Source organism: Acromyrmex echinatior, chromosome 4, assembly GCF_024713525.1.
Source record: "Acromyrmex echinatior isolate Ae372 chromosome 4, ASM2471352v2, whole genome shotgun sequence".
NCBI lineage: Eukaryota > Metazoa > Arthropoda > Insecta > Hymenoptera > Formicidae > Acromyrmex > Acromyrmex echinatior.
Window position 1 is genome coordinate 14,003,343 of NC_141855.1, and position 25,572 is coordinate 14,028,914.

General features: G+C 29.0%; 3 protein-coding genes and 1 long non-coding RNA gene across 17 annotated transcripts in view; 1 reads left to right on the top strand and 3 right to left on the bottom strand.

Annotated features, from left to right (window-relative positions):
- LOC147909995 (uncharacterized) overlaps nt 1-25,572 on the top strand; it is a 200,825-nt gene that overhangs the window by 33,363 nt on the left and 141,890 nt on the right. The window contains exons 1-2 of one of the 10 annotated variants that reach the window (XR_015544933.1): nt 20,332-20,422; nt 21,231-21,455. The exons of 7 other annotated variants lie outside the window; for them this stretch is intronic. This is a non-coding gene — a long non-coding RNA (uncharacterized LOC147909995). 2 more of the 10 variants (XR_015544934.1, XR_015544931.1) reach the window with 2 other exon arrangements.
- SPG11 (spatacsin) lies at nt 5,650-13,732 on the bottom strand. The gene is made up of 22 exons (XM_011056653.2): nt 13,451-13,732; nt 13,173-13,339; nt 12,746-13,102; nt 11,843-12,643; nt 11,609-11,781; nt 11,120-11,391; nt 10,883-11,053; nt 10,605-10,820; nt 10,338-10,529; nt 10,148-10,267; nt 9,887-10,061; nt 9,585-9,808; nt 8,699-8,859; nt 8,323-8,641; nt 8,082-8,250; nt 7,618-7,980; nt 7,361-7,525; nt 7,128-7,276; nt 6,930-7,037; nt 6,556-6,849; nt 6,153-6,472; nt 5,650-6,056 (listed from the first exon to the last, which is right to left on the bottom strand). The coding sequence occupies exons 1-22, from the start codon at nt 13,730-13,732 to the stop codon at nt 5,855-5,857; spliced, it is 5,400 nt and encodes a 1,799-aa protein (XP_011054955.2). The 3' UTR covers nt 5,650-5,854.
- Nucleotides 14,027-20,075, bottom strand: LOC105146562 (odorant receptor 4-like). Of its 4 annotated transcripts, XM_087405639.1 has the most exons (8): nt 19,645-20,075; nt 18,954-19,091; nt 18,655-18,890; nt 15,980-16,079; nt 15,782-15,892; nt 15,474-15,624; nt 15,155-15,284; nt 14,027-14,354 (listed from the first exon to the last, which is right to left on the bottom strand). In XM_087405639.1, the coding sequence occupies exons 1-7, from the start codon at nt 20,056-20,058 to the stop codon at nt 15,199-15,201; spliced, it is 1,236 nt and encodes a 411-aa protein (XP_087261765.1). In that variant the 5' UTR covers nt 20,059-20,075; the 3' UTR covers nt 14,027-14,354; nt 15,155-15,198. The 4 variants fall into 4 exon arrangements, with proteins under 4 accessions (XP_087261765.1, XP_087261764.1, XP_011055205.2 ...); XM_087405638.1 differs by having other exon boundaries at nt 18,655-19,091; nt 19,645-20,073; XM_011056903.2 differs by having other exon boundaries at nt 15,474-15,629; nt 18,655-19,091; nt 19,645-20,073.
- LOC105146561 (odorant receptor 4-like) lies at nt 21,662-25,342 on the bottom strand. 2 transcript variants are annotated; one of them, XR_015544884.1, is made up of 6 exons: nt 24,660-25,342; nt 23,845-24,281; nt 22,683-22,782; nt 22,507-22,597; nt 22,247-22,402; nt 21,662-22,000 (listed from the first exon to the last, which is right to left on the bottom strand). XR_015544884.1 is itself a non-coding variant. In XM_011056902.2 (6 exons), exons 1-6 carry the CDS (start codon nt 25,125-25,127, stop codon nt 21,947-21,949), a joined length of 1,326 nt encoding a protein of 441 aa, XP_011055204.2. In that variant the 5' UTR covers nt 25,128-25,331; the 3' UTR covers nt 21,662-21,946. The 2 variants fall into 2 exon arrangements, 1 of the variants encoding a protein (XP_011055204.2); XM_011056902.2 differs by having other exon boundaries at nt 22,487-22,597; nt 24,660-25,331.

Consider the following 25,572-nt stretch of genomic DNA (forward strand, 5'->3'; position numbering starts at 1 on the left):
ACCTATCTATACGGGTATCGTGCACACGGAGGAGCTCATGGAAGCATTAATCCTATAAATATACCGAAATTATACGCGCGGTGAGCGGCTTTTACTCCAGGAGAATAGAGAGGCGTATAGGGCAAGATACCGACGTTACACGTAAATTTTCCCGTACAGCATATCTGCGCTCCTTTATGCGCGTCATAGATTGTGTTCGTGCGCTGAATCTTTAATAAAATACAAGCGCAATATACATACGGATTCATCTTTGTGGTATGAGATTCATTATACATACGGATTCATCTTTATGTCATGGAAATAAAGTTCTGGCTCAAAACGAGATTATGGATTATCGATTCAGTTTTTTCGAAGATGATCGCTTTCTTATATTTCTTTTGCCTTTTGTCTCGAAAGATCTGCGTCTTAATTATACCTTTGAATTTCTTTGCTGGCTAAAAAAAATATACGAAAAGGATTCTTTTAATAAGAATATTGCTACAAGGCATGTGAAAATTCATCCAAGTTAATGGAATAGAAACGTACGGTACATATGAATATATGTAGGGTACATATGAATGAGATGGAAGTGATCTCGAAATAAAACGAAAACTGATGCATCATTATCGACAAATCGCTCGCGTTCTTTTTGTATGCTGTTATTTTCACGGGATTCTGCTATAATTGTGAGTAACTATCATATTTACTGGAATCCGTTGTGTGTTCGGTAAACGAAAGAACCCGAAAAAACTGACCACTATATGGCACTCATTCATTTATGTTAGCAAAAAGAGATCCTTTCTGTTCGGACGATGTTCGATTCAAAAAACTTTTATTTTTTGTAGCTGCACACTATACTACATTATTTGTACTTAAAATGAGATAAAAGTTATAATTAGAAAGAGACTTTATATTTGTTTATTAAACTGTTTATTTAACATAAATATAATCAGTATTGTTTTTTTGTTATAGATCATGATATGAAACATGATTGATAATGGTATTAGGGAATAAAATTTAGGGGGATGGTTTTTGAAATCGATGTGATTCATTTTTTCTTTTTATTATGGATAATTATATATACAGCACATAAGTGAGGGATAAATTATATCAATAATGCAGAAAGAGGAGCTACGAACCAAGCTGGGTGTTAAACATTATATATTTATACGTATAATAAAAAAATTATACAAAACAAACGTTTCAACATCTATCGGGTCATTTTCAATGTTTAAATTACAATTAAAATTAATAAATATGGTTTGATTAATATTAATCGAACGGCTATTAAAAAAATACAATACAAACTCTATAATAGAAAAGTTCTTTTCTTACGTATTAGCATCGTTCGCGACTTTGTAAATTGTAGACAATTTTAAATGGCCCGTTGAGTCACAAATAGATAGAAAAGTTATTAAACCAGTAAGTCAAGCAAAAGTAAGTCAGCAACAATAAAATCGAAATCTGATTATGCGTTGAAGATTGAGATTGAAGAATGAAGATTAAAATTTGACGAATGAGAACAAAGAAATTTTAGTTCTTTTTGTTTTGATTGATTAAATTTCAATTTTTTAGTCTTCGCTCTCGATTTTCAATGCGTTACTAATCTGATACCGGCCTAACGGTCAAATGAATAAGTTATTTTAATAGCATTAATACAAGAAGAACAAAATCATGTTAATTATATTACAAAAAGCATGTTTGTTAAACTAAAAATGAATTTAAAAATAATATGAATGTCACATACACGAAGAAAATTGTTAGTCTAAATGTAGAAAGAATATATTAAATTCTAAATATTTGGAAGGGCCGTCCACTATCAAATATATTCTTATGCAATTTCTTACAACAGATGTAACATTATTAATAGAAAACTCATCAAATGGAAAATGGGAAATCCTTGCTATAACGGTTTAAGCTGAGATTTTTTAATGCTGAACTAATTTGAAGTAAATTAGTATATACTGTATTTGTACATATATATACATATATCATATTTGTACATACACATACATATACCATATTATAATCGTTTAAACTACGCGCTAAAATTTTTCCGGACTTGAAATAATATTACAATTAAATTTTTGATGCTCAATAGGCATCTATTAGAGAGATTTTAATATGATATAAATCTGTAAATAAATATATTTATTGCGAAAAATATTACCTCGGTCGGGAGTCGAACTCGGATCTCTTGCATCTATGCAAGCGTCCTAATCCTTCAGACTACCGAGACCTTAATAATATTCTTCGCAATAATCAGTATATGTATGGAAATAAATGTCTTTGTAGTGACGTAATAAACAATAAGAATCTTATTGGACCGTAAAATTTGAAACTCATGAAATAGGAAACAGGAAATCCTGACCATAATGATCACTAAGCTGTGATCTTTTTAATGCTTAACTAATTTAAAGTGAATATTAATTTATTAATAGAAATGCAATAATATTAATATGTAAGAAAGGAAGTTTTATTTTAATAGCATGTAAATTAAAAATGCAAAGAATTTCTTTATATTTTTATACAGTGTGTGTAAATTCCTCTGTTTCTTTCCTACTTGATATATGTAAATTTTTCGATACAGTTACGCTCTTTTATTTTGTTGCATATTATTTTTTTAGGAATCAAAAGATACAAATAATTATAAATTCCTAATGCCTAGAAATAATTATAAATTCTCTTTTGAAAATAGAGGACACGTATTCAAAGCTATTCAATTTCTTCTTCAATGTGCATTACAATTCGCTATGTTATTGATTTCTATGTATATTTTCAAGCATTAATATGTTTGATTATAAATTTTATACAATAAGCTCGAGTTTTCAAAGTTGGAATCTCTGAAAATACTACCATTTAATTCAGCAATGTTAAATATATTAGTACATTTAATAATGTTATATAAACAGAAAGAAGAAAGAGAGGGGGAGAGGGAAAGAGAGAAGAAGGGAGGGAAGGAGGAGAGGAGGAGGTGGGAGAGGGAGGGAGAGAGAGAGAGAGAGAGAGGGAGAGAGGGAGAGAGCTTCATTAAATGATGCGATACATTTTATTATTTTATTGTCATAATATTCTCCATTATTAAATTTTTTTTCCTACATGAAATTTTTAAATAAATTCTCGATGTATTTCAAAGATTTCAAAACTGTTGTCAAAAAGAAGAATTATTGGAATCAATGCCGTAGAAAGAGAAGACAACGTCAAGATTGGACAGAATTAAGATTAAGCAGAAACAAGATTATTGAGATTATTCTACCTATTTGTGACTCACGTTATAATTTACAAAAAAGCGAGCAGCGCTTTTCACGAGCAACACTAATATATAAGAAAAGAAGTTTTATTTTAAAGTTTGTATTGTACTTTTTTAAAATGCTATTTGATTAATTTTAATCGAACCGTATTTATTAATTTTAATTGTAATTTGAACATTGAAAATGACCTGATAGAAGTTGAAATGTTTGAATTGTATAATTTCTTTGTTTATAAATAGCATTTAACAGCTTGGCTCATAGCTCTTTTTTCTGTATTATATAATTTTTTAAAAATCTTTGAGCCTTAATACCTATATATAATTATTGATTTATATGCTATTCTTCCTATTTATGAACATGTGTTGTTGCTTTAAAAAAATCCACTCATTAAAATGCTAAATGTTAGCAATAAATCTTACAACCACGTTTAGAATGTGCCAGCATTTAAGATTTACCAGTGCAAAATATAGCAGATATTAAAATGATAAATTGAGTCATTCACCACGTTGACTGAAATAATTGCACAAAATTATTTTTCAACGATCCTTTCCACGCTTTATACCGTCTTACGAATGATAAATATCTAAACAATGTAATAGCTTTTTTTATATTAGTCAATTAATTCTTGTGCTTTTTCTTAATAATATATTTTAAAACATACTTATTATATATATATTCTATATTTTCACATTAATTTAGAATTAAATCTGTATATAATTTTCTAAAATAAAAATCTTATCAATTCTATTAATGTCATATTGATAACTTTTTTATAAAAAAATATTCAGTCCTCATTATATTGACATTTGATAATAGAGCGTTATCATTTTAAGATAAATTTATTTTTAATTATATGTATCTACGAGAGATCAATATATCTATCATATATCGTGGTAGCATATACAATGAGTAATTATCATTCTTTTAAATTTGTTGAACATTCACAGATGCAGTTAATTACCTGATTATCTTTTGCTACAATGTTAGGGGTATAATAACGATGACAGATAAATTGTCTTCTAAAGATATAGTCAGTAGATGAAATGGTACGCATTATTACCAGTTAATGTTAAAGAGTAGGCATAGACGAGGAATATCGATCATGAATAATCGTGTTACCGACACATGTTTTTTTCTAGTCATGTATCTAACTTAATTTTCTTCTAAGCAACTCTTAAATCGATAAAAAAACCGCGCGGTAACACGCATGAAGTATAGTGAAGCAAAGTATCAGCATATGATACGACTTCGTATAAGGTAAAAGCAAAGTATCAGCATATGATACGATTTCGAATAAAGTAAAAGCAAAGTATCAGCATATGGTACGACTTCGTATATGTCTCTGTAAAGTTAGCACCTTATTTCAAAAAATCGGAAATTTTATTAATAATTCCGCTTGCACTCGCAATAGTTCTACAGTTTCTATTAAGTTCATTCAGAGTGCAAACACATAACAAGTTTTAAGAAAAATAAACTTGCTTGATGTTTTGATGATATAGTTGGAATCAAACGTGTAGAATTTGAATACATTACATAGTTATATTTTATCGTTTATGTACCGATTATCAATATTAATATTCATGCCAGCGTTCAGATTAAAAAATTGTTTAAAAATACTTAAATGCTGGAATTCTAAATAAAACTTATAAGAAGAGGCGTATGTCAAATTCCCTAGGTGGTCTCCAGGTATCATGTCATCCTTGTCTAATGTAGGTACGATAAACAACAAGGAGTGATACCTGGGTGACATCGAGTGGGAATCTGAACTCAGCAAAGCGTCGGAACTATTGCAGAACTATTGGAAAATGCTAAAAAGTCAGCTGGAATATTAAAATGAGATACTTTACTCTTGTGGTGCTGTGCCAGCTCTCAAATTAAAAAATTATTTAAGAATGTTCAAAGACTATTGTTAAAATATATATATTGGATCATCTAAAAAGTATCCGCGGTACTTTGTCACTAGATATATGATCATTAACACACATCTAGTGACAAAAAACCGCGGATACTTTTTAGATGACCCAATATATATATATATATATATATATATATATATATTTCAAGAACTATAGAACTCCTCGAGAACTATAAGATTTCCTAATAAAAATCAATTTTCTCGAAACTTAGGGTATTACGCGGAGTTAGCACCTTATATTTCTATTTTTTTAAATTTTTTTTAGCTAAATTAGTGAAATTATTTATGAAACTTAACAGGAATTATAGAAGTATTGCTGATATAAGCAGAACTGTTAATAAAATTTCCGATTTTTGAAAGTATGATGTTAATTTCACAGACTTCGTATATGAAACAATATTATTTTTTAAGAAAATTTATTTTGCCTTTAATAAGATATCTTCTATTAATCTAAGGATGACAACACTGCTTTTGCTATAAGGTTTATTAAATAATTCCGTGATATGATATAAAAATACTATTTATTGATAATTATTACGATATAAATACTAAAACGTTGACAGAATTATTGAGTTATGTATTATTGTATATCGTTTACAATGATTATAAATGATAAAAACAATATAAATGAGTTATGACAATTTGTTGCAACATTTGCATTCCTTGGAATTAAACAATAATGTCAAATTTTACTAAATGATAAATTATGTCATGACGCAGTATATCCTTTTTTCCAAATTGTGTCTTTTAAATAGGCGCCTATCGTAGGATCATTGAGCATTTCCTCCACAATATCCTTAAAACCAAGCTGACTAGCTAACATGTATTTACATTCGACATCTGATAATTCAGATATTAGAATTTTCATATTATCTGTCATGGAATGATTGATACTCTTTTCCAATCTGTACCTATATATATAATAATAGCATTTTAAATAATTATTTAAATATAAATTTTTGAATTAAGATATACACACATATATATAGATCTCATGTTGAACTTACCTACGCGCACAATCTTCTACAATCACAGGCGTAAGGTTGATAACTGTCAAGAATTCTTTGAAATATCCCGTATCTCCTTTAAGAATACAGTGATGATAAATAAGATTAACCCAATCAACGTGATAATTATAAGCACGGATAACAATAAGAGCTTGAGGAAAGTTCAAGATGTGACACAATATTCTTTCTAATTCGTCGCTTTTCAAATTCAGCAGACATACTGCTTGCTGATTCTGTGGTACTGTGTTTAGCAGTCCAATTTGAAGTGCAACAAGTTGGGCTTGGTGCGAACATTGACTAGCAAGATTTAGTTTCTTATCCTGGAAGTAAAATTATTAAATTATACATTATTTTTTATGCTAATACTAGTGAAATGTATACGCATTTCTCATTTCTTTTTTACCTGTAAATAATATTGAGTAGCATGAGTAAAGTTAGTTACAGCCAGTTGTAATTGCTTTAAGACATTATCATTTCGAGTAAACTTTATTTCTACTGGAATCCCAGTTATGCCCTTTCCGCACTCTTTTAATATGTCAGATATTAATTTTGTGATTATTTCTTTCGACTCATTTTCCCACATGAGTGCGATTTCGTAATACAAGCGGAAATGAAGCGCCACTAGAGTAAACAGCTCTTTGTCTTCTGGGCATTGACGCTTCAAGAATTCTAACAGTGCCATTTTTAGACCCGGAACCTGCACATTTGAAACGCAAATGTTTTTTTAGTAGATTTAAAAAAATGTGCATCTATATTATATCGTACAAACAATGATACCTTATCCAAACCCTGTCCCAATAAAGACTCGAATTGATCGTTTTCTTTCAAGATTTGGAACACGTAATTCATTTCAGTAAATCGACCAACACCGGTTACAAGACGTACCTAACAATATAAAAAAAAAATTTGAATCAATTATATAATTTTGGGAATGAGTAATTAATGAGAGTAATTAAAGAAAATATTAATAAATACCAATAACGCCCAGTATTTTAAGATTTGCAACATATTTGCGAGGTTCTGACATTTTCGTAATATTGAGGCTATTCCTTCCATGTTACAAGAAGCCGTGAAACAATCGTGGGATCTTATCAATAATTCCACTATTGTTTTTAATCTTAAAACTGTAGTGTAATAAATAGAAATATATATATTATCATATCTCTTAAAAATAATGTAATATTGAAGTAAATCGTAAATTTTTTTACCATTTTTTTTTTCGTCGTGAGTACTAACGTATTTTTCCAGCAATGATTGTGCTGCCTTTAACAATTTTAAACCTAATAATGAGATATCGTTGCAAAGCTCCATTATTAAATGAAAATGTGAATTCAAGGAATAGCCCCACATAAAAATCAAATCTTCTTGACCATCTGTTGGGAGATATATATTATTATTATATTATTATTTTTTAATATTGGGATAATTATTCAAAACAAGAGATAAAGATTTTTCTCATAATTACTTTCTATAGCACGATTTATGTGCATTGTAATATTTTCAGTCAAGAATGTTGCCACATTTGCTGTTTTAATTTTGTAAGACATTATTATGTCATTAGCAGTCTCAAATTTATTTTCAATATTACTTTCTACAATCTCCTGTAAAAATTTTATCGGATCTTTTAGCATTAACAGTGATTGATATGTCTTCCCTAAAAGTACAGCAAGTTTATAACATGACACAATTCTGAAACATGTCTCTTTTCCATGTGCAAGGATTTCCGATAATTTTTCTAAAATTGAAATACACTCCATTTGGAAATGACGATTGCTGATTGTCGTATCATCTGTTTTGTTAGGTTCGACAATCGACGAAATTGTATTCACTGTAAAAATGAAATATATTGAATATAAAGAAATCGAAAAATATTTTTAGATGGACGAAATATAGAAATATTATCAATGTTAAAAAAGTAGCAAGGCATACAGGATGACGATGATGAAAATTTTTGCAGACCACGATTACGTAGAAATCCATATTTTTGTTGTTTATACTGATTCTTTTCTTCTAAAAGACTCTTTTGCTGCGCAGTTAAGTCCGTTGGTGAAATTTCACCTTCTGCTAAACTTAAACATAACATCAATATTTGCAAATCCTATAAAAAATATAATCCTTTTTAAATTCAGTAGTCTATCTATGAATTCTAAAATAAAAAAATATTATTTACTTTGTGATTGTAATGAAAAATTATGCTTATTCGTAAGGCAGTATCCAATTTTCCCAAATCAATTAATTTATTTATTAGAATTTCTGCAGCACTTTTTTCATTTTCATCTATCAAGGAGCAAGTGACTTGTAACTTATCTAAATCAGATAATAACTCTGTTTTTAATTTATTAAAAATACGATCATTATTGTCGAATTCTATATTTTCAGGTCCAGCTAAAATACATGATTTCCACATTGCCATTTCCAGAGTATCGATAGTTTGTTGTTCGATTTCAGCATTTTTCATAGTCTCATAGGCCAATTTTAAAACTTCATATCTAGAAAACAATAATTGATTATAAAATTAGCGTTATGTTATACGAAATATTATTTACCTTTCTTTATGCGATACAACTTTCTCGGCATGTTCGACAAAAAATTCAACAGCTACTTGAGGCGGAACTTTGTATTTATTAAAATCCTGAGCACATTGCATCCAGAAGACAGAATTTACTTCACCATCCTTATTTATAGATTGTTTAAAAGTATTTCGAGCCTGAAAATAATATATAGCAAAAGTAATATAGTAAGATAGTTATACAGAGTATTTGGTAAGTAACGATAAAACTACTCGCAGGAGTAGAGCGGACTAAACTGTCGAAAAGTCCTCTACAATGTCCTTTGCAATGTTCGCAATAGGTCTCAATTAACAAGATATTTGGTATTAAATTAGGTATTAAAAATCATCGAATATTGGTTTTCAATAATCTTTTACTCAAGTATAACATTATAAACTTTATAGAAAAACAGCAAGAGACAAAAATTGTTTATTTTCTTCTCATAGAGCTCTAAAAATTTTTTCAGAATTTTTTATCAACTTTTTAATACTGCATTTTCTTGACAACTATTTTTACCATTATGAAAAAATGCGCTACCTACTAAAAAATTCTGAAAAAATTCTCAGAACTCTATATAATAGAAAAATAAACAATTTTTGTCACTCGCTGTTTTTCTGTAAAGTTGATAATATTTGAATAAAAAATTACTGTAAGTAAAAATACCAATATTCGGCGATTTTTAGTAATTAATATCCTTTAAATATTATTTTTACTAATTAATATCCGTTAACTATTACGAAAATGGTAGAGGACTTTTTCAACTCAATTTAGTCCGCTCTATCCCTATGCGAGAATTTTATCCTTACTTATCAAACATCCTGTATATCTATTTAAAATAGTAATATAAGTGTTTGATTTCTCGATAAATTTCGAAAGATATTACTTGTGCTAATATAATTTCGGATGACTTGAATTCGGTGTAGCATGCTAACTCTAAGGCAGTACTGTAATTTTCGATTGCTATTAAATCATTAATACATCTTTGAATCTCTGTATCAAAATTATATGTATTATTGATTGGAATAACGGCTCTGAAATTTAATTTCACATCGGTTTTCTCCAGAATTTTTATTATATCCAACAAATGTTGAAAATCCGGTACAGCAACTATAATATACAATAACAATTTTTACTGCAACTATATTTAATAAGATAGATTAATGTAAAAAATTGAGCACATTTTACCTGGTAAATCTGCAGAAAAATTACATTTGATTAGCGCTTCGAGAAACTTTACTCGTAAAAACGTACTTTGAAAACCATAGCCGAGTGCCGTAACAATGCATTGGGTTGCAACAACTGCAACCCAATACAAGTTTTTCAAGTACGTAAAATGGACGCTATCCCAATCCACAATTTTCTAAAAAGAAAAAAAAGAAAAAAAGAAATAAAATCATTGAAGTTAGCTAATACATTGGGATGATTTTATTATAATTATGTACGTACATTAGTTTGAAGCGAGGAACATTGCGATTTAAACTCTATTAAATACTGTTGATTTTCCTTGAATTCACCATAACTGATTGCTTGCATTAGAAACTCAAAGAATGGATTCAAAATACTGTCCTACAAGACATTAGTACCAATTTTAATAAAAGATCTTTGGATATTACACTGTTAAGTTAATTAAACTTACAGGCATAAAAATTTTATAAGCTCGATTTATTGTCTTAATGTAACCATATTGAATCATTTTGTTTAGTAATTCTGATACTTTATCAGAAGGCCATATTTGTTTTTCTAGACATTCTGTGTAATCATGAAGTATGTCATTTCTTCCTGTCGATATTACCATCCAACAATAGCAATATGCTACTACAGAGGACGGCTATTAACACGAGATTTTTAAATAATTTAAATGAAAGATCAATAAAATCTGTACTCAATTGGAATAAAATAATACCTCGTAACACGTAGCTAAGACAGTCAATAGAGGCCTTAAATTTGATCGAGACGCATTAATTAATGCTCTAGGTGGATCTTGACTTTGATGACAGTTTAATATAGTTAACCATAAGTTATTATCTGAAGAAGTCGAGGTACAGTTGTTGGGAATATCTTTGGCACTAATTGTGTCTGTCTCAATTTCTGATGTGGCTGAAGTGGACTTTGGAGATTTCTAGAGAATGATATTGTTTATATATAGGAATTAAAATTATTAAGAAACAACAGCAATCTTACATTTTCTTTCGTTTCAACTTCTTTATGCTGTCTTGATGATGATTGTCTTGGGTCTTGAGATTTCGTCTTCTCGTTATATGATTCAGATTTGTTAAGTTTATCATTGCTTAAACACGTTAACAGATGTTCCCGTATGTTCGCATTATTGAACAATTTGGTGTTTCCTAGCACCTAGCACGTGATCGATTTGAGTTTTATTTTTATGCAAATTTTATTTTAATCAGCATTGTTTCGTACCTGGGTTTTGGGATAAGAGAATATATCACAGACTGCAACGAATTCGAACCATAAATCATGATCTACTAAATACTTCAACAATATTTCAGGTAACGCACAGTTGTGAACACGTGCAAAGCGTACGATGATGTCCCATGTTTTCAATGTTTCAACAAATTGCGCATTATCAAAAGTTTTATCCGCTAAATATTTTTGGAAGCTCTGTTCAAGATACAACATCACAGTCTTTAAATCAGTTTGATTCTTATACACCACATTTTCCAATAGATTCCCTATATAATAAACAATATCGGTATGAATTTATACCATTTCTGGTATGGATTTCAAATGATTTATATCAATGATTTATATCAACATCATAATGTAGATTTAAAACCCATAGTATTAGTCCACAACATATTGGTGTTAATATTAACATTTATATTGCGAGAATTACATTGATATAGTTATTTTTTTAGAATGTCATATTAGTTATATAAACTAAATTACCTATGGAAATATTTAACTGCTCTTGTACATATTTTGCCACAGTTACGTGTAATCGTAAATTATTCGAATCAATTTTCAGCAATTCGACGAACGCAATACAGCTGCATACAATATCAGATTTATCTAAATTTCTCAAAGCAAGAACATGTGCATACAAAGCCGCTTTGAATTTCCTAAAATTTGTTTTAATTATTAACGATCACAAAATGAACATTATATCATAAGAATACGAACCTATGGGAAGATACATTTCCAAGTAACTTCGCTTGAGCGTGTAAATGATACATAGCCATATTCGGCCTACCTTCTTTCAGATAATAACCATATGTTAGCGTTTCTTGATGTCCGTATTTCTTAACAAGTTTTTCGTTTGTGAAAATAGGCAAAGGCTCATTCTTGAAGCGCCACTTGAATGCAGATTTCGAACTTAAATTTCTATAGCCATCCAATAAATCATACACTGTAATATCATCTTTTTTACTTTGATCTTCGATGATATATTGCAGCTCAGGTACATGCCTAAGTGTGTACTGAAGAACTTCTTGGGAAATAACACGTGTATCGATTTTTAAAACAGTCTTGTTCGTAAATATATCTCTCATTAACGTGTTCTTTTCTAAAGCATTATCACACAACGCGTTTCGCATTTGCCATGATTGCAAAAATATTAGTGCTAAGCTTACTAAATAATTTGTTTTCAGATAATCATTAAAATCGTCTGAGAGATAATCAATCGAGCCCACAATTCCGTATATTAACGCATTTTCGTAATTATCTCGAGCATTGCACATATCAGTTAAAACGTTGAAGAATTTTGTAAGTTTTAAAGTGTCTTCTTGAATATGACAGTTTTGCGAGCAATCTATAAGACATAGTTGATAATCAATGTTGTGCAAGAACTCCGTTTTATTAATGTTACTAGAAGCTAAGGATAATATCTTTGTACTGAGTTCTTCCAATGTAATACCACAGCCAAAGGAACGATTTAATATCAATTGCAAATCATTTTTTTCTTCTATTGTAAAAATGCCGTATCTAAAATTAAAAAATTAGACATTTTTTAAAAATTTATTATTAAACCAGCAAAGAAAGTATAGATTAATATTAAATATTATTATACAGCTATTATGTGCACACCTGCATAAATGATTTTTAGCTAGATTTTTTACAAGATCACCAGCATTTGAAGAATCTATATAGTCAACCATATCAGGTGTAATATTTAAATTCGTAAACAATGATTTCAAATGAGAATCAATTTTATCTGAGATTTGTGAACCGTCTGGGTTATACTTTGTATCAATCCATATCTTTAATGCATTAATTTTATTATTAGACAATAAATAATCCCACAAAATATTATTTGACACATTTCCCAAAATTTCTGGATCATTCAAAGAAAAATATAATTCAATTCGTAAAGCTTCTTCAATATTCTGTGGTAACTTCATTATATCATCTAAACATATACAAGAACTTAATCCATTTTGAATTCTAAAATAAAAAGATATTATATATCAATATTTTTCCCTCCTGCTATATTTTTTTATCTTCACAAACTTACTTGCATTTTTCTTCATATTGTTTAATTGACTTGATAATATTCCATGCTGCAATATGTTCATTCTTGAATCCATTAATATTTATCATATATTCACACAAATAGTCCCTTAAAAGAGAATCCTTGCTCTTTATAGAAATGACAAAAATATGTTCCATGGGATCCTTTTCCTATATAAACAAAAATTATCGTCTATATAAATATATTATTTTTTTAGTTATCACTAAAACTTTATTAATTATAACCAATCTTAAAAAAATATATTAATATGTTTAACACACCATATTTTTTAAAACATGTGAAGCTCTGTGAACTTGCTTTTTGTTTAATAATTCATCGACCCAATTATCTACTTCCTTGTTAAAATATGTACATGCTTGTTCTACAGAACAATTTCTTCTATGTGCAAGACATTTATGAGCTAGTTTTATATGAGTTCCCTTGGCAGATGCTTCTCTCACAAGCTCTCTGTCTCCTAGTGTACGCCAGCCAGACCATATTGCAGCTGATTCTCCAGTTAGACACTCCACGGGAATACCACCAACCGTCATTTTCTCAGACATTTTGCAGTAGTGATTTTCACATCAATTTATTAACTGATATCTTAATACAATTATAAATCTTGTCTTGTATATATTAAAAGATGGTACTGAAAGAAATTAAGACGTTTTTATATCTTCACAATATACGCAGTTTCTGTTGGAAAAAATTTCCTTTGTAGACTGTATACTGTATTGTTAAATCACATTTGATTACTTTATGTCATATCATCAGTTTACAAAATATACCTATTTGTTTCGTTTTTATAATAAGTATATACATTTTTAGTAAGTTAAAATATTATAAAATTATGTAAATTTTTGTTACGTGAGATAAATGCGCAATATAATAGATAGAGAGGTTAGGTAAAATAAAAACAATAGTTGCAAAAATTATAGTACAGTTACTGATACACTATTACATTCACACTCTTATACAAACAGTCACAATAATTGTTTATTTACACGAATTATATATTTTTATTTAAGATATTAATCATATTTCGATCACATTTTGTTTTGTTGTTCATGGAAAGCATCATTGTCAGTTCGTGTTTCTCTGACAGCAGCAATTTAACCAACAATCGATAAAAATTATCAGCTGTCGGCTGACATCTGACGTAGTTATCCCATTACTACGTGATTCCTATTGGACAGAGATAGAATATAGTAACATTAGTTATAATATTATTAAATCGTTATGAATCTGTATTTTAACTCAATGAATTTTTAAAATTTTTTAATAATTATATATACAGGATTTCCTACTTGAACTTTGTCAGTCATAACCAGTATATATATATATCTCAAAATCCAAAAGAGAGATGTTAAAAAGAGGCTGATTTTTGCCCACAAAGGTGTAAGAAAATAAATAGCGTTTTTTCTAGATTTCATCTCCCTGAATATGATAATGTTAATAAAAAATTCGAGATCGATAAGGAATACCTTGAAAATTGAGCTTTTTATTAACATTATTTTTATTAATATTATTATATATATATTATTATATATATAGTATTCACGAAGTCAAAATCTATAAAAAACATTATATTCCTTTTACTTACATTTTTGTGAGAAAAAATCGGCCTCTTTTTAACATTCATTATAGAAGAAAACGTTTTATATAAAATATTTCGTAACTTATTAATTTTTTCTTAATTTTACCTTAATATGTTTAGGTGCAGTACAATTAGAATAATCATATATATTATGAAAAAAATTATATAATTTCATTTTTAAAAAATGATCTTTATGTATATATGACCTTTTATAACGAAAAATTGATTTTTTTTGGAAATTAATTTTACCATTATTTTCTTGAGACTACGATTTTTATCTAAAAGATTTTCTTCTAAAACCTACGAGATATTTGGCAAAGTTAAAGTAGGTCATCTTTAGATACGTACAATTAATATTATATCATTGTTATTTTACTAAAATGCTCACATTTGATCTATAAGTATTCTATCGTGAAGGAATCATTTTTGATATTATTCTTTTATGTATTTGCGTAGTAGTATATTCATACTACTAACGTTCGAAGAAAACTCAGGTACGCTAGACTTGTTTTGAGTACCTAATGAAAAATTAAAATACAATACTTTCTTATAATTTATAGTTTCTTATAGTTGCAGTCTTTTATTAAGAGCACATATAAAAAAAAGTAAAAGCATTTTTAAACAAGTAATTTTGAAATATTAATTTATTTCTTTAAATTTTTTTGTCATTAGATATGATTTCGTGTATAGGCTTTGCAACTTCTTACATATCCAAATGTCGCTAGTGATAAATCTATCATTCTGCCAGCACTGATCTTTATAGGATGGCTGGACATAGCAATTACTAAGACTAGACTGCGAACCGACTTTGCCGGCAGTTGATACCAACGTATCATGAAGCACCTCGTTCCAATTTGACTGCTCTGAAATATTAAATCTGCGAAAAATGCTCGACATGTGTCCTGAATTTCATCCATTTTTACAGTTTTTACAGTTTTATGCTCACGCGAAGATCACATAATTAAACGTAACAGAATTAAAATGTTTAATTATATGAATTAAAATCTAAATATACCTTCTCCACGAGATGCTCTCCAATGTAACATAATATGTACATATTGAAGCAAAATGAAACAAAGAGCAGGAAATAGGTTGTTAGTCCTACCGTATCGCTGTCTTGCCAGTCCTATTGAAAATTTTAAATAAATAATTCAATTTATATAGGATTTAAAGAAGGCATTTGTTTTAAATATATATATATATTTAAACGCACCACTATACAATAATATTCGGGTAAACACATTGTAAATATAGAACTGGCGAATTCTAGTAAACATACTTCCTGTAAAATTTCTTCCACGGCAGCGGAAAATCTGTAACAGATCCATTGTTACTTGCACATGAGAAATTGAATTTTATAAACCCATTCTCAGCATTGTCAAATGATTATATTATACAAATATAACAAAGTAAAATTTTTTTAACGAGAGTTCTGTTATTCTGCAATAATTTGGGCGTAAAAAATATTTTATATTACTTTTTAGAAATATTTGTGCAATAGAAAATTTAATTAATATATCAAATATAGATTTTCGAATCAAATAACAATATTTTAAAAATAATTACATATATACAAATGTTTTGATCTAAAAATACGTTTTCAATGTAATAAATTAATATTAAAACCGGCATGAAAATTTCGTTAGTCTGAATTACTTGCTCATTGTATCTAAAGATTAATGTCCTATCAATAACTGCAGCCTCTTGTGTCAGATTCTTTATAATTTATAATAATATAAATATGTTCTTTATAATTTAGAAATTCAAAGAAGCATGTAATGCGCAGGTCATGATTATTCTGTCATTGAATATCGACGCCTGAGAAATCAGAATTTTTTATCAACTTTTTAATACTACATTTTCTTATTTTTACCAACATAAGAAAGTGCGGCATTAAAAAATTCTGAAAAAATTCTCAGAACTCTATGAGAAAAAAATGAACAATTTTTATTACTTGCTATTTGTCTGTAAAATTGATAGTATTTGAGTAAAAAATTATTGAAAATCAATATTCGGCGATTTTTAGTAATTAATATCTTGTTAACTATTGCAAAAATTGTAAAATGATAGACTTTTCAACTCTAGTTTAGCTCTACCTCTATGCGAGAGTTTTATCGTATTTATCAAATACCCTATATATTATAATATGTGAAGCTCTCCTGCCAGAGTTACATTACATTGAGATCCATTCCACTAATATCATATTCAATAGCAGAATGACCATGACCTGTGCGTTACTTACTCCTTCATCGAATTCCTAAATTATGAAGAACATATTTACAATTTGACACAAAAGGTTGCAGTTATTTATATAGGCCATTAATTTTTGAATGCAATGAGCAAGTAATTCGGATGAAGTTTTCATGCCGGTTTTAATATTAATTTATTAACATAGAAAATGACCTCGTGTTTAGATTGAAACGTTTGCATAAATAAATTTCATGCAATTGTTAATATATTGTTTATTTGGCTCAAGGCTCTTTATTCGATATATTGATTTAATTTTGTGAGAGTTGTTTCTTGATATAATTTTAAGAAAATTTTATTTTTATTATTTATATAAAGATATGTTCAGAATTGGATTTAGATAAAGAAGCGAATGAGCATAAAACACGAACAGCTTGTTTCAACACTGAGAAAAAATGTATTAAATATTAATTAATATTTATTTGAATAGTGTCAATTCAATATTTATTTACAATAACTAAATATTTACTAAATAAAATGATTATTTAAATCAAATTAATGATTCTTATACTAAATAAATATATCTTTATATTTAGTTAGTACGATTTTAATAAATGATTTATTAAATTTAGAATATTTTTTTGTCAGTGAACGAATTTAATATTGCCCGTTTGTATTAAAGTAAATTGTTCGTTCGTGTTTGTTCGCGCTCGCTTGCATGCAAAGTCTAGATCTTTATTCAGCGAAAAGTATGTGTATAGGCATTCATTGAGGATATAACAACGCATGCGCATCTACAAGCACACAACTGTACCGCCCACTGAAATGCATTGGAGGTTCATTAAATACACCTGTTGCATTTACCCGCCTTTTGTATATTGCGCAAATCGTAATGAAAAATTATGTATATTATAAAATAGAATATTTTCACTCAAAAAAATTATTGAATATTAATGGTTATTATTCTACAATATGCTTTTTGTTTTTGTTCCTTGTTTTTTGCTACTTTTTTACATCTTGTCTTTTTGCTTTTTATCCGGTTTTTTTTGTTTTATTACCGCCCAAAATAAAAGTTAACGAACTTCGGAAGAAACAGGAAACATGTAGCAAGAAATATAATTATCGATAAAATGATCGCAAAGGAGGAAAAAGCAAGAGGTAAAAAGCAAGAAACAGGAAACAAAGGGCACATTGTAGGATAGGCTAAATAGTCAGAACTTTTTAAAAATATATTTAAAAATATATTGTCTCTGTAGAAGTAATTTTAAATCATTTTAGAGAAATTATAAAAATGAAATGCAAATACATGTAATACATATATATATACAATATATACAATATAATAGATATAGGTGTAAAGATAGAAGTAAAACTTTCTCATAGTTTTATGAATTTAAATTTCTTGCAAATTCATCGTTTTTTTTTTAGAATTCTTTTTTAGAATCTCAGGAATGCTATCGCAAATATGATTTTATTAAAATAAAATATTTTTTGCATTAATAACCAAAATATGTATAAAATTGAGGCATTTTTATCTTCAGGTTCTTATTTTGTATATTTATTTATTATGCTAGAAAATACTGTTTAAAAAAATAACAGAAATTTCAAAAAACTTATGAGAGGAGTCGAAATTCTATTAATTATACTGAGAGTCTGATAATATTAATTTCGGAGAACAGTATTAATTTGTAATTATATTACCTTAATATTCGAACATGACTTTTTACAATGAGAGCGATTCGTTGATTAACATCCGACAATTGCTCGAAGTTTTTGCCACATGAAAGATCCTCGAGTCGAGATATGATCACCTCGATCTGGCCACACGCATGAGTGGCAAATATTGCTGCCAATCCGCACGATCCGGCCGTCACTGAATACATGGTATATCCGCACACACAGTGGGCTAGATATACCATTTCATATATCGGACTCGCCTGCGTCTTAAAAAACTTACTGTAAGTTGGATATACGAGTGGTCTAATGGTTTGGTTGTCGACCTTGTGTTCGGTGCAAAACGGCAGAATTGTATGATAAATGAAGCCCGCAACGTACATGGAAGTCGCGCTGATCATGGATAGTCTTCGACCGGTGGCGGCATACTTCAGCATCAATTCGCGGTCGGAGCTGAATTTCGCCTGTCACAATTGCAAGCAACCAATTTGTCGAAAGAAATAAGTGACAAAATAATCATTATTTATCACAAAAATTATGGGATGGATAAAATTATTCAAAAACAAGATTTATTTTAATGCGAGATTTTGCGTGAACACGGAAAAGTTATCACGCAGGCTTTGAAATTAGATCTAAATTTTGTCGATGTATACAATACAGTTTGAAATCTGTAATAATCTTAAAATCTGCAATAATAAATCTGCAATAAATTTGATTAAAGAGCATTCAACAATATGAAATAAATGGACGTTTATATGAAGTTGACAAAATCGGATTACTTGAAAAACAAGATTACAGCCCACACAGAATGTGCAGCAATATCGCTCCAATAACGCTGCAATATTGTTGCAACATGCAATATTGCTGCTTTTGTGCTGTAGGGGAAATGATCGGTTTCTCACGTCGAGGATTTTTTGAACTCGCAAGAGAAAAAAATGAGTCGTTATTTATCATCATTACGCTGATAAATTTTGTGTATTGATCCTGTAACACACTTTACGTATTAACAACACCGACCTGCCACCAGTCACTCTTCACATGCTCGATGCAGCGCAATATCTTGGGTCGACGTATCGCGAGAACGCAATACTTCATCATTGCAGTAGTGCAGAAGCCTAGCAGGCCGAAAAGCTTCAGTCTTATGTTGAGATCCTTCTGATCGTAGATCATATGCAGAATACAGGGCACTATCGCGAAGGCTAACGCAGAATTACACACCACGATCGCTATTTTAGGTGCATATCGTCCGATTCCGCGAATCGTAATAGGCCAGATGCCGATTGAGCCGAGGATCAAGTTACCGGGCTTAAAGATGTACCGTATGTCCCGTTGATAATTAGCGTTCGGTGATGTCACATACTCGTCCTGTGAGCTTTCCATGTTCGCAATGACAGGTTCCGCTGAAGACTGCACGAGGTGAACGCGCGGCATTGATTGCAAGGTCGCCGGACATGCGCTTGCGCTCCTGTTACAGACATCCTTCCACTTTGTCGACACAGTCTGACAGATCGCGTGATTGATAGGAGAGTGTATAATCGTGTCTACCTTACACCCAATGGTTTTATATCAAAAAGTTTCTTTTCCCTATTTTCACTTAAATTATCCGTTTTTAATCAATTGATTCAGGCAATTTGAGAAACTAGAAATGTTAAAATAAAAAAATGAAATACGTTAAGAAATTAATTTAATCTATTTTATTCAATCGTCAAAGTTTAATTATTTGTATCAGCACGCGTTATAAAAAATACAAAAATTGAGATTGATGATACATAAATAATTCAACAACAACAGTAAGGTAAGGAAAGTGAAGACATCTATTGCCTGCTCCAATTCTATCAAATTTTAAATAGCATATATAATTCTATTATTCGTTGAGTTATTGAATTTTTTTTCTTTTAGTATATAGGATGAATAAGGATTTTGTAAATAGGGATTTTAAGTTTCAAAACTCTTGTTTTTAAATTTAAATTTTGTTTATTTTTAATGAAGTTATACATTAGCTTGAATTTTAAAGTTCGCAGTGTTACGTTTTTATTGTTCCAATTTAATATATACATATGCAGAGTTAGTATGTGTGCAAGAATAACATAATATTATAACTAGGCTGATATACGTCCCAGAGAAAACGCATGTGTGAAAGATATCTAAAAGACATCTTGAACTAAACGTCTTTAAGACTTTTTCAAAAGATATTTTTTAGACATCTTTCAAATATTTTAAAAAAATACATAATATCGAATGTATGATATGGTCAATCTAAATATAATACGTAACTTATTAAAAATATTGGATGTCAATTTGGCATTTTAATATTTTGTATTATCTACAACTGCACAATTATACGAAGCTTTGCGAAAACGCGTTGATAAGAGGAAGAATATGAAGCAACAATTCGAATTACCTGATAAATCGATATATGAATGTGATATTATACTTAATATATATTTTTTGAATAATGATTTATTATCTGTCATAATTAGTTGTTAAAAATATGTATTAAATATGATGTCATTCACATACTAATTTATCAGGTAATTACAACTTTTGCTCCGTATACTTCCTCTTATCAACACATTTCCATACTCTTATTTTTATTTTTTTAGATAAATGTCTGAAGCAAGTCTTAAGTATGATGTCTGTAAGACGCCATAAAAATAATTCTGTAAAATATCATAAAGGATAAGTCTAAGACATTATAAAGATAATATCTTTAGATGTCATATATCTGTAAGATGTCATAAATCGACGCATAAGACATCTTAAAGACGTCATATAAATTATACCCTATTGATTGTAGGAGTATCGACTAATTCTGTTCATGGTGAAAGGTACTTTAATCTTGAGCATAATAAGATTAAGTTTAATCGTTTTTCAAAGAATGTTTTTCAAAGAATGGATCAATATATTAACTTTTTCTTGCTGATACAAATTAGTATAAATTTAGTTCTTTTCATTTGTATTTCTTTTTTTTTTATTTGGTCCTGCTTAATATTAAACTAGCAGCGCCATGGTTTTTTTTCCCAAAAACGATATAAGGTACAAAATTTTTATTGATGATACAAATTAGTACAAAATGAGTACAAAAAAATTAAATAAGTTCGGATTGATTCTGCTCATTTGGTCCTGCTAATAGAAGTAACGACACCAGTGGAGTAAAAAAAGTGAAGAAGTGCACACCTGATATGAACTTAAATGTTTTATTCTATATGAGTAATATGAGTAATATCGTAAATTACATCTATACGAAAATTTTCTTCTATGCTGAACTAATAAACCAGATTAAATTAAAAATATTTTTTAACATATATCACATTATAATTTATATGACTAACGTCCGTAGGAAGCTCAGGTATGCCAGGCTAGTTTGCAGTACCTAAAAAGATATTAAAGATTATATTATTATAAAAAAGATTATATTATTATGATGATATTTCTGCAGCCATAATTAGATTTTTGCAATTTTTAGATTGAATCTATTACTACGTTTGTTACATAATAATATTATCAAATAATTTTTAACATATTTTTCGTAGAATTATTACAAATTTTGTTTTAAAATGGAAAGAATGGAAGTCACAAGATAGAAATGAAATTAATAAATGTACGTAATGTGCCTCACACTTTTAAAAGATTTTAATGACAGGTCTACCATTCTACCAGCAGTAAGTTTTATAGGATGGCTGGACATCGCTATTATCAATATAAGACTGCGAGCTGATATTGGCGATAGTTGATACCAATTAATCGTGTAGCATATCGATCCAATCTGAGTACTCTGCAAAATCAGTCGCGAATGATTACTCAGTTATGATTAACGAAATTAAACGTAGCATGTCTGAAAAACGAAGAAATAGTATACCTTTTCTATAAGAAGCTCACCGATATAACATAATATGTAAATATTGAAACAGAATGACACAAGGAGAAGAGAAAAAGTTGCGAAACTAAGTCTGTCGTCCGCTGTCCAATCCTATCAAATTTTAAATAATACATATAATTTTCTAATTCATTAAGAGTTATTGAATTCTTTTTTCCTTTAGTATATGTTAGCGCACCGCTATACAATAGTATTCGAGTAGACATATCGTGCATACAGAACTAGTGAATTCTACTAAACACACTTCTTGTAAAACTTCTTCCACTTTCGCCGCAAATCTGAAATAAGTTATTCTAGTTTATATGAGAGAAAATGCGTTGCTTCACTTATTCTAATTATAATGAGTTGTATTGAGCTGGAACAAAAGTTATGTAACGTTTATTTATATGATGTTTATATGTTTTTACCAAAATTTGACAACTGTTATATATCATTTGATAAAGCAAAGTCATTTTTAAAAATCTGTTTTAAACTTGTATTACGATTATTTCTGACAAAGATATGAAATAATCAAAATTCTTTTTTTATTTAATCCATAATAACTCATTAAAAAATGTTAGGAACATTTTTAAAAATGATTTTGTAAAGAAAATTTTAAATTTTTAGGTTCGAAAATTGAAGTTTTGAAGTTTTTTTGGCTACGTGATAAGCTTATAACGTAAGAAGAAAGTTTCCCATTTTGTCTAGATTTGTATATGCCAAAATTATCAAACTTATAGAAATTCAAAAGACATAGTAATCTTTCGAAGACATAGTAATCTTTAAAGATTTTAAACTTCAAAATTCTGTTTTTAAATTTAAATTTCGTTTATTTTTGATAAAGGTACATTAGCTTGAATTTAAAGTTTGTAGCATTACGCTTTTGTTCCAACTCAATATATATTCAGAGTTGATATACGGTGCAAGTACAACATATATTGTAACTAGGCTGATGTACATATAATAGCATATGCTTATAGACCGCGTATAGTATGACACGCAACAGTACTGTCTACTGGAATGGATTGGAGATTAGTTGAGCTCACCTGTTGCATTTATCTTCTTATCTTTTTCACATATAATACAGTGGAACAATAATAATTAAATAAATTATATAAACTTATGTAATAATATTAACAACGGTATTACAAATTAAACTAGACAATTTTTTCTTTTATTATGTTTATCAACTACTACTTATCAAATTGTGAAATAAATGTGTTCTGAATTAAACAAATTTAATTTATGAATTGTATTAAAAAATATTAAATTTCTAACAGTAATTTTTAATTTTTAATTTTGATAAATTTAAATAAATTGAAATTTTTAATAAATTGTTTACACGGATTGTTATATCGTACTTTATTATTTTTACGTGATTTCTTACGATGGCAGCGATTTGATAATGAACGTTCGGGCTTTGTTTGAATCTTTCACCAGCTAATAGATCTTCTAGTTGTGATATAAGTATTTGGATTTGGCCACACGCATGAGTAACGAACAAAGCGGCCAATCCGCAGGCACCAACTGTCACTGAGTATATAGTATATCCGCACATACAATGAGCCACATACACGATTTCGTATATTGGACTAATTTGCGATTGAGTAAATTTACTATAGGTCGGATACACGAGCGGTCTGATGGTTTGATTGTCGACTTTGTGCTCAACACAGAACGGTAGAATCAAGTGATAAATGATGCCAGCAGTGTACATGAAACACATGCCGATTATCGTTAGATTGCGACCGGTGGTAGCGTATTTCAGCATCAGTTCGCGATCGGACTTGAATGTCACCTGTCACAGTGTTGCTAGTAACTGTTATTTATCGAGATAAATGAAAGATCAGCATTTATTAATTTCGCAATGTAATTTTTTTTTAAGTTAAAGTTTTTTGTACAACGCGGAGAAAATATTAATTAATCATATATTTTGATTTATATCATTATATTAAATATGTTTACATACAAATATATTATTATGATCTAATACACAAAATATATACTTTTCAAACAACGATAGTAAGATCACAAAATCGAATTAATTTAAAATCAAGATCACTTTAATTATGTGTTTTTTTTTAATCATGTGTTTCTACTCTTTTTTACTCAAATAATTTTTTAGTACCTTTTAATAACCTCCATATTAACATGATATGTTATTAGCAACACCGACCTGCCACCAATCATTCTTCACGTATTCGATGCAAGCATGTATCTTAGGACGATGTATCATGAAGATGCAGTATTTTGTCATTGCTGTGAGACAGAATGCTAGAAGACCACTTAAGCGCAGCCTTACGTTGATATTCTTTTGATCATAAATGATATGCAAAGCGCAAGGCACTATCGCGAAGCTCAACGCGAAATTAAAGATAGCGATTGCAATCTTGGACATGTGTTTTCCAATGCCTCGTATCGCGATTGGCCAAATACCGAGCGATCCCATAATCCAGTTATTCAACTTGAAAACATATCGAATGTCTTGCTGATAATTGGAATTACGTGATCTAGCGGACTTATCGCGTATACTGGACATGTTTGCGGTGACAGATTCTGCCAAAGACTGCAAGAAGAATAGACTAAACGGACGCGCGGCATTGATCGCAAGGTTGCGAGATGTGCGCTTGCGCTGATGTGACATTGCAGACTTTTTTGTAATGGTAACTAATAGTCAGTAAGTCTGACAGTTAATGTGCACACTATTAATCGGGAAATGATCGTATAAAGCACATTTTATATCTAAAATGATGTCGATTTCAAATCAAAAAAATTGCAGTTTTGCCATTTTATTTGAATTTTTCTAATCGATTTTAGGTCATTATTTGAGGAATCAGGTTTGATAAAATTTGGACATCTGTTCATAGTTTAACATTTTCTGTTTTATTTAATTGTAAAACTTAAACTGTTAATATGGATTAAAAAATAAAAAATTATAAATTGTTTGTGCGTAGATGACTCAACAAACTGATAACATGGAAAGAAATGTGACTTATGTAGATATTTGATATTGATATAATATTCTAAATAATATTATTATATATATATATATATATATATATATATATATATTAAGATTTTCTACATTC

Bases quoted from the DNA above. Each gene is read 5' to 3' on its own strand.
- LOC105146562 (XM_087405638.1), bottom strand. From the start codon at position 20,058: ATGCCGCGCGTTCACCTCGTGCAGTCTTCAGCGGAACCTGTCATTGCG. The intron at 19,092-19,644 runs GTCGGTGTTGTT...CAATTGTGACAG, and splicing joins TGAAGAGTGACTGGTGGCAG to GCGAAATTCAGCTCCGACCG. The intron at 15,285-15,473 runs GTAAGAAGTTGC...ATTTTTCATTAG, and splicing joins CACTAGCGACATTTGGATAT to GTACTCAAAACAAGTCTAGC.
- LOC105146561 (XM_011056902.2), bottom strand. From the start codon at position 25,127: ATGTCACATCAGCGCAAGCGCACATCTCGCAACCTTGCGATCAATGCC. The intron at 24,282-24,659 runs GTCGGTGTTGCT...ACACTGTGACAG, and splicing joins TGAAGAATGATTGGTGGCAG to GTGACATTCAAGTCCGATCG. The intron at 22,783-23,844 runs GTACGATATAAC...AACTTATTTCAG, and splicing joins AATCACGTAAAAATAATAAA to ATTTGCGGCGAAAGTGGAAG.
- SPG11 (XM_011056653.2), bottom strand. From the start codon at position 13,732: ATGTCTGAGAAAATGACGGTTGGTGGTATTCCCGTGGAGTGTCTAACT. The intron at 7,038-7,127 runs GTATTTATTAAT...TTATATTGTTAG, and splicing joins TAAAATACTGGGCGTTATTG to GTACGTCTTGTAACCGGTGT. The intron at 6,473-6,555 runs GTAAAAAAGAAA...TTTTACTTCCAG, and splicing joins CTACTCAATATTATTTACAG to GATAAGAAACTAAATCTTGC.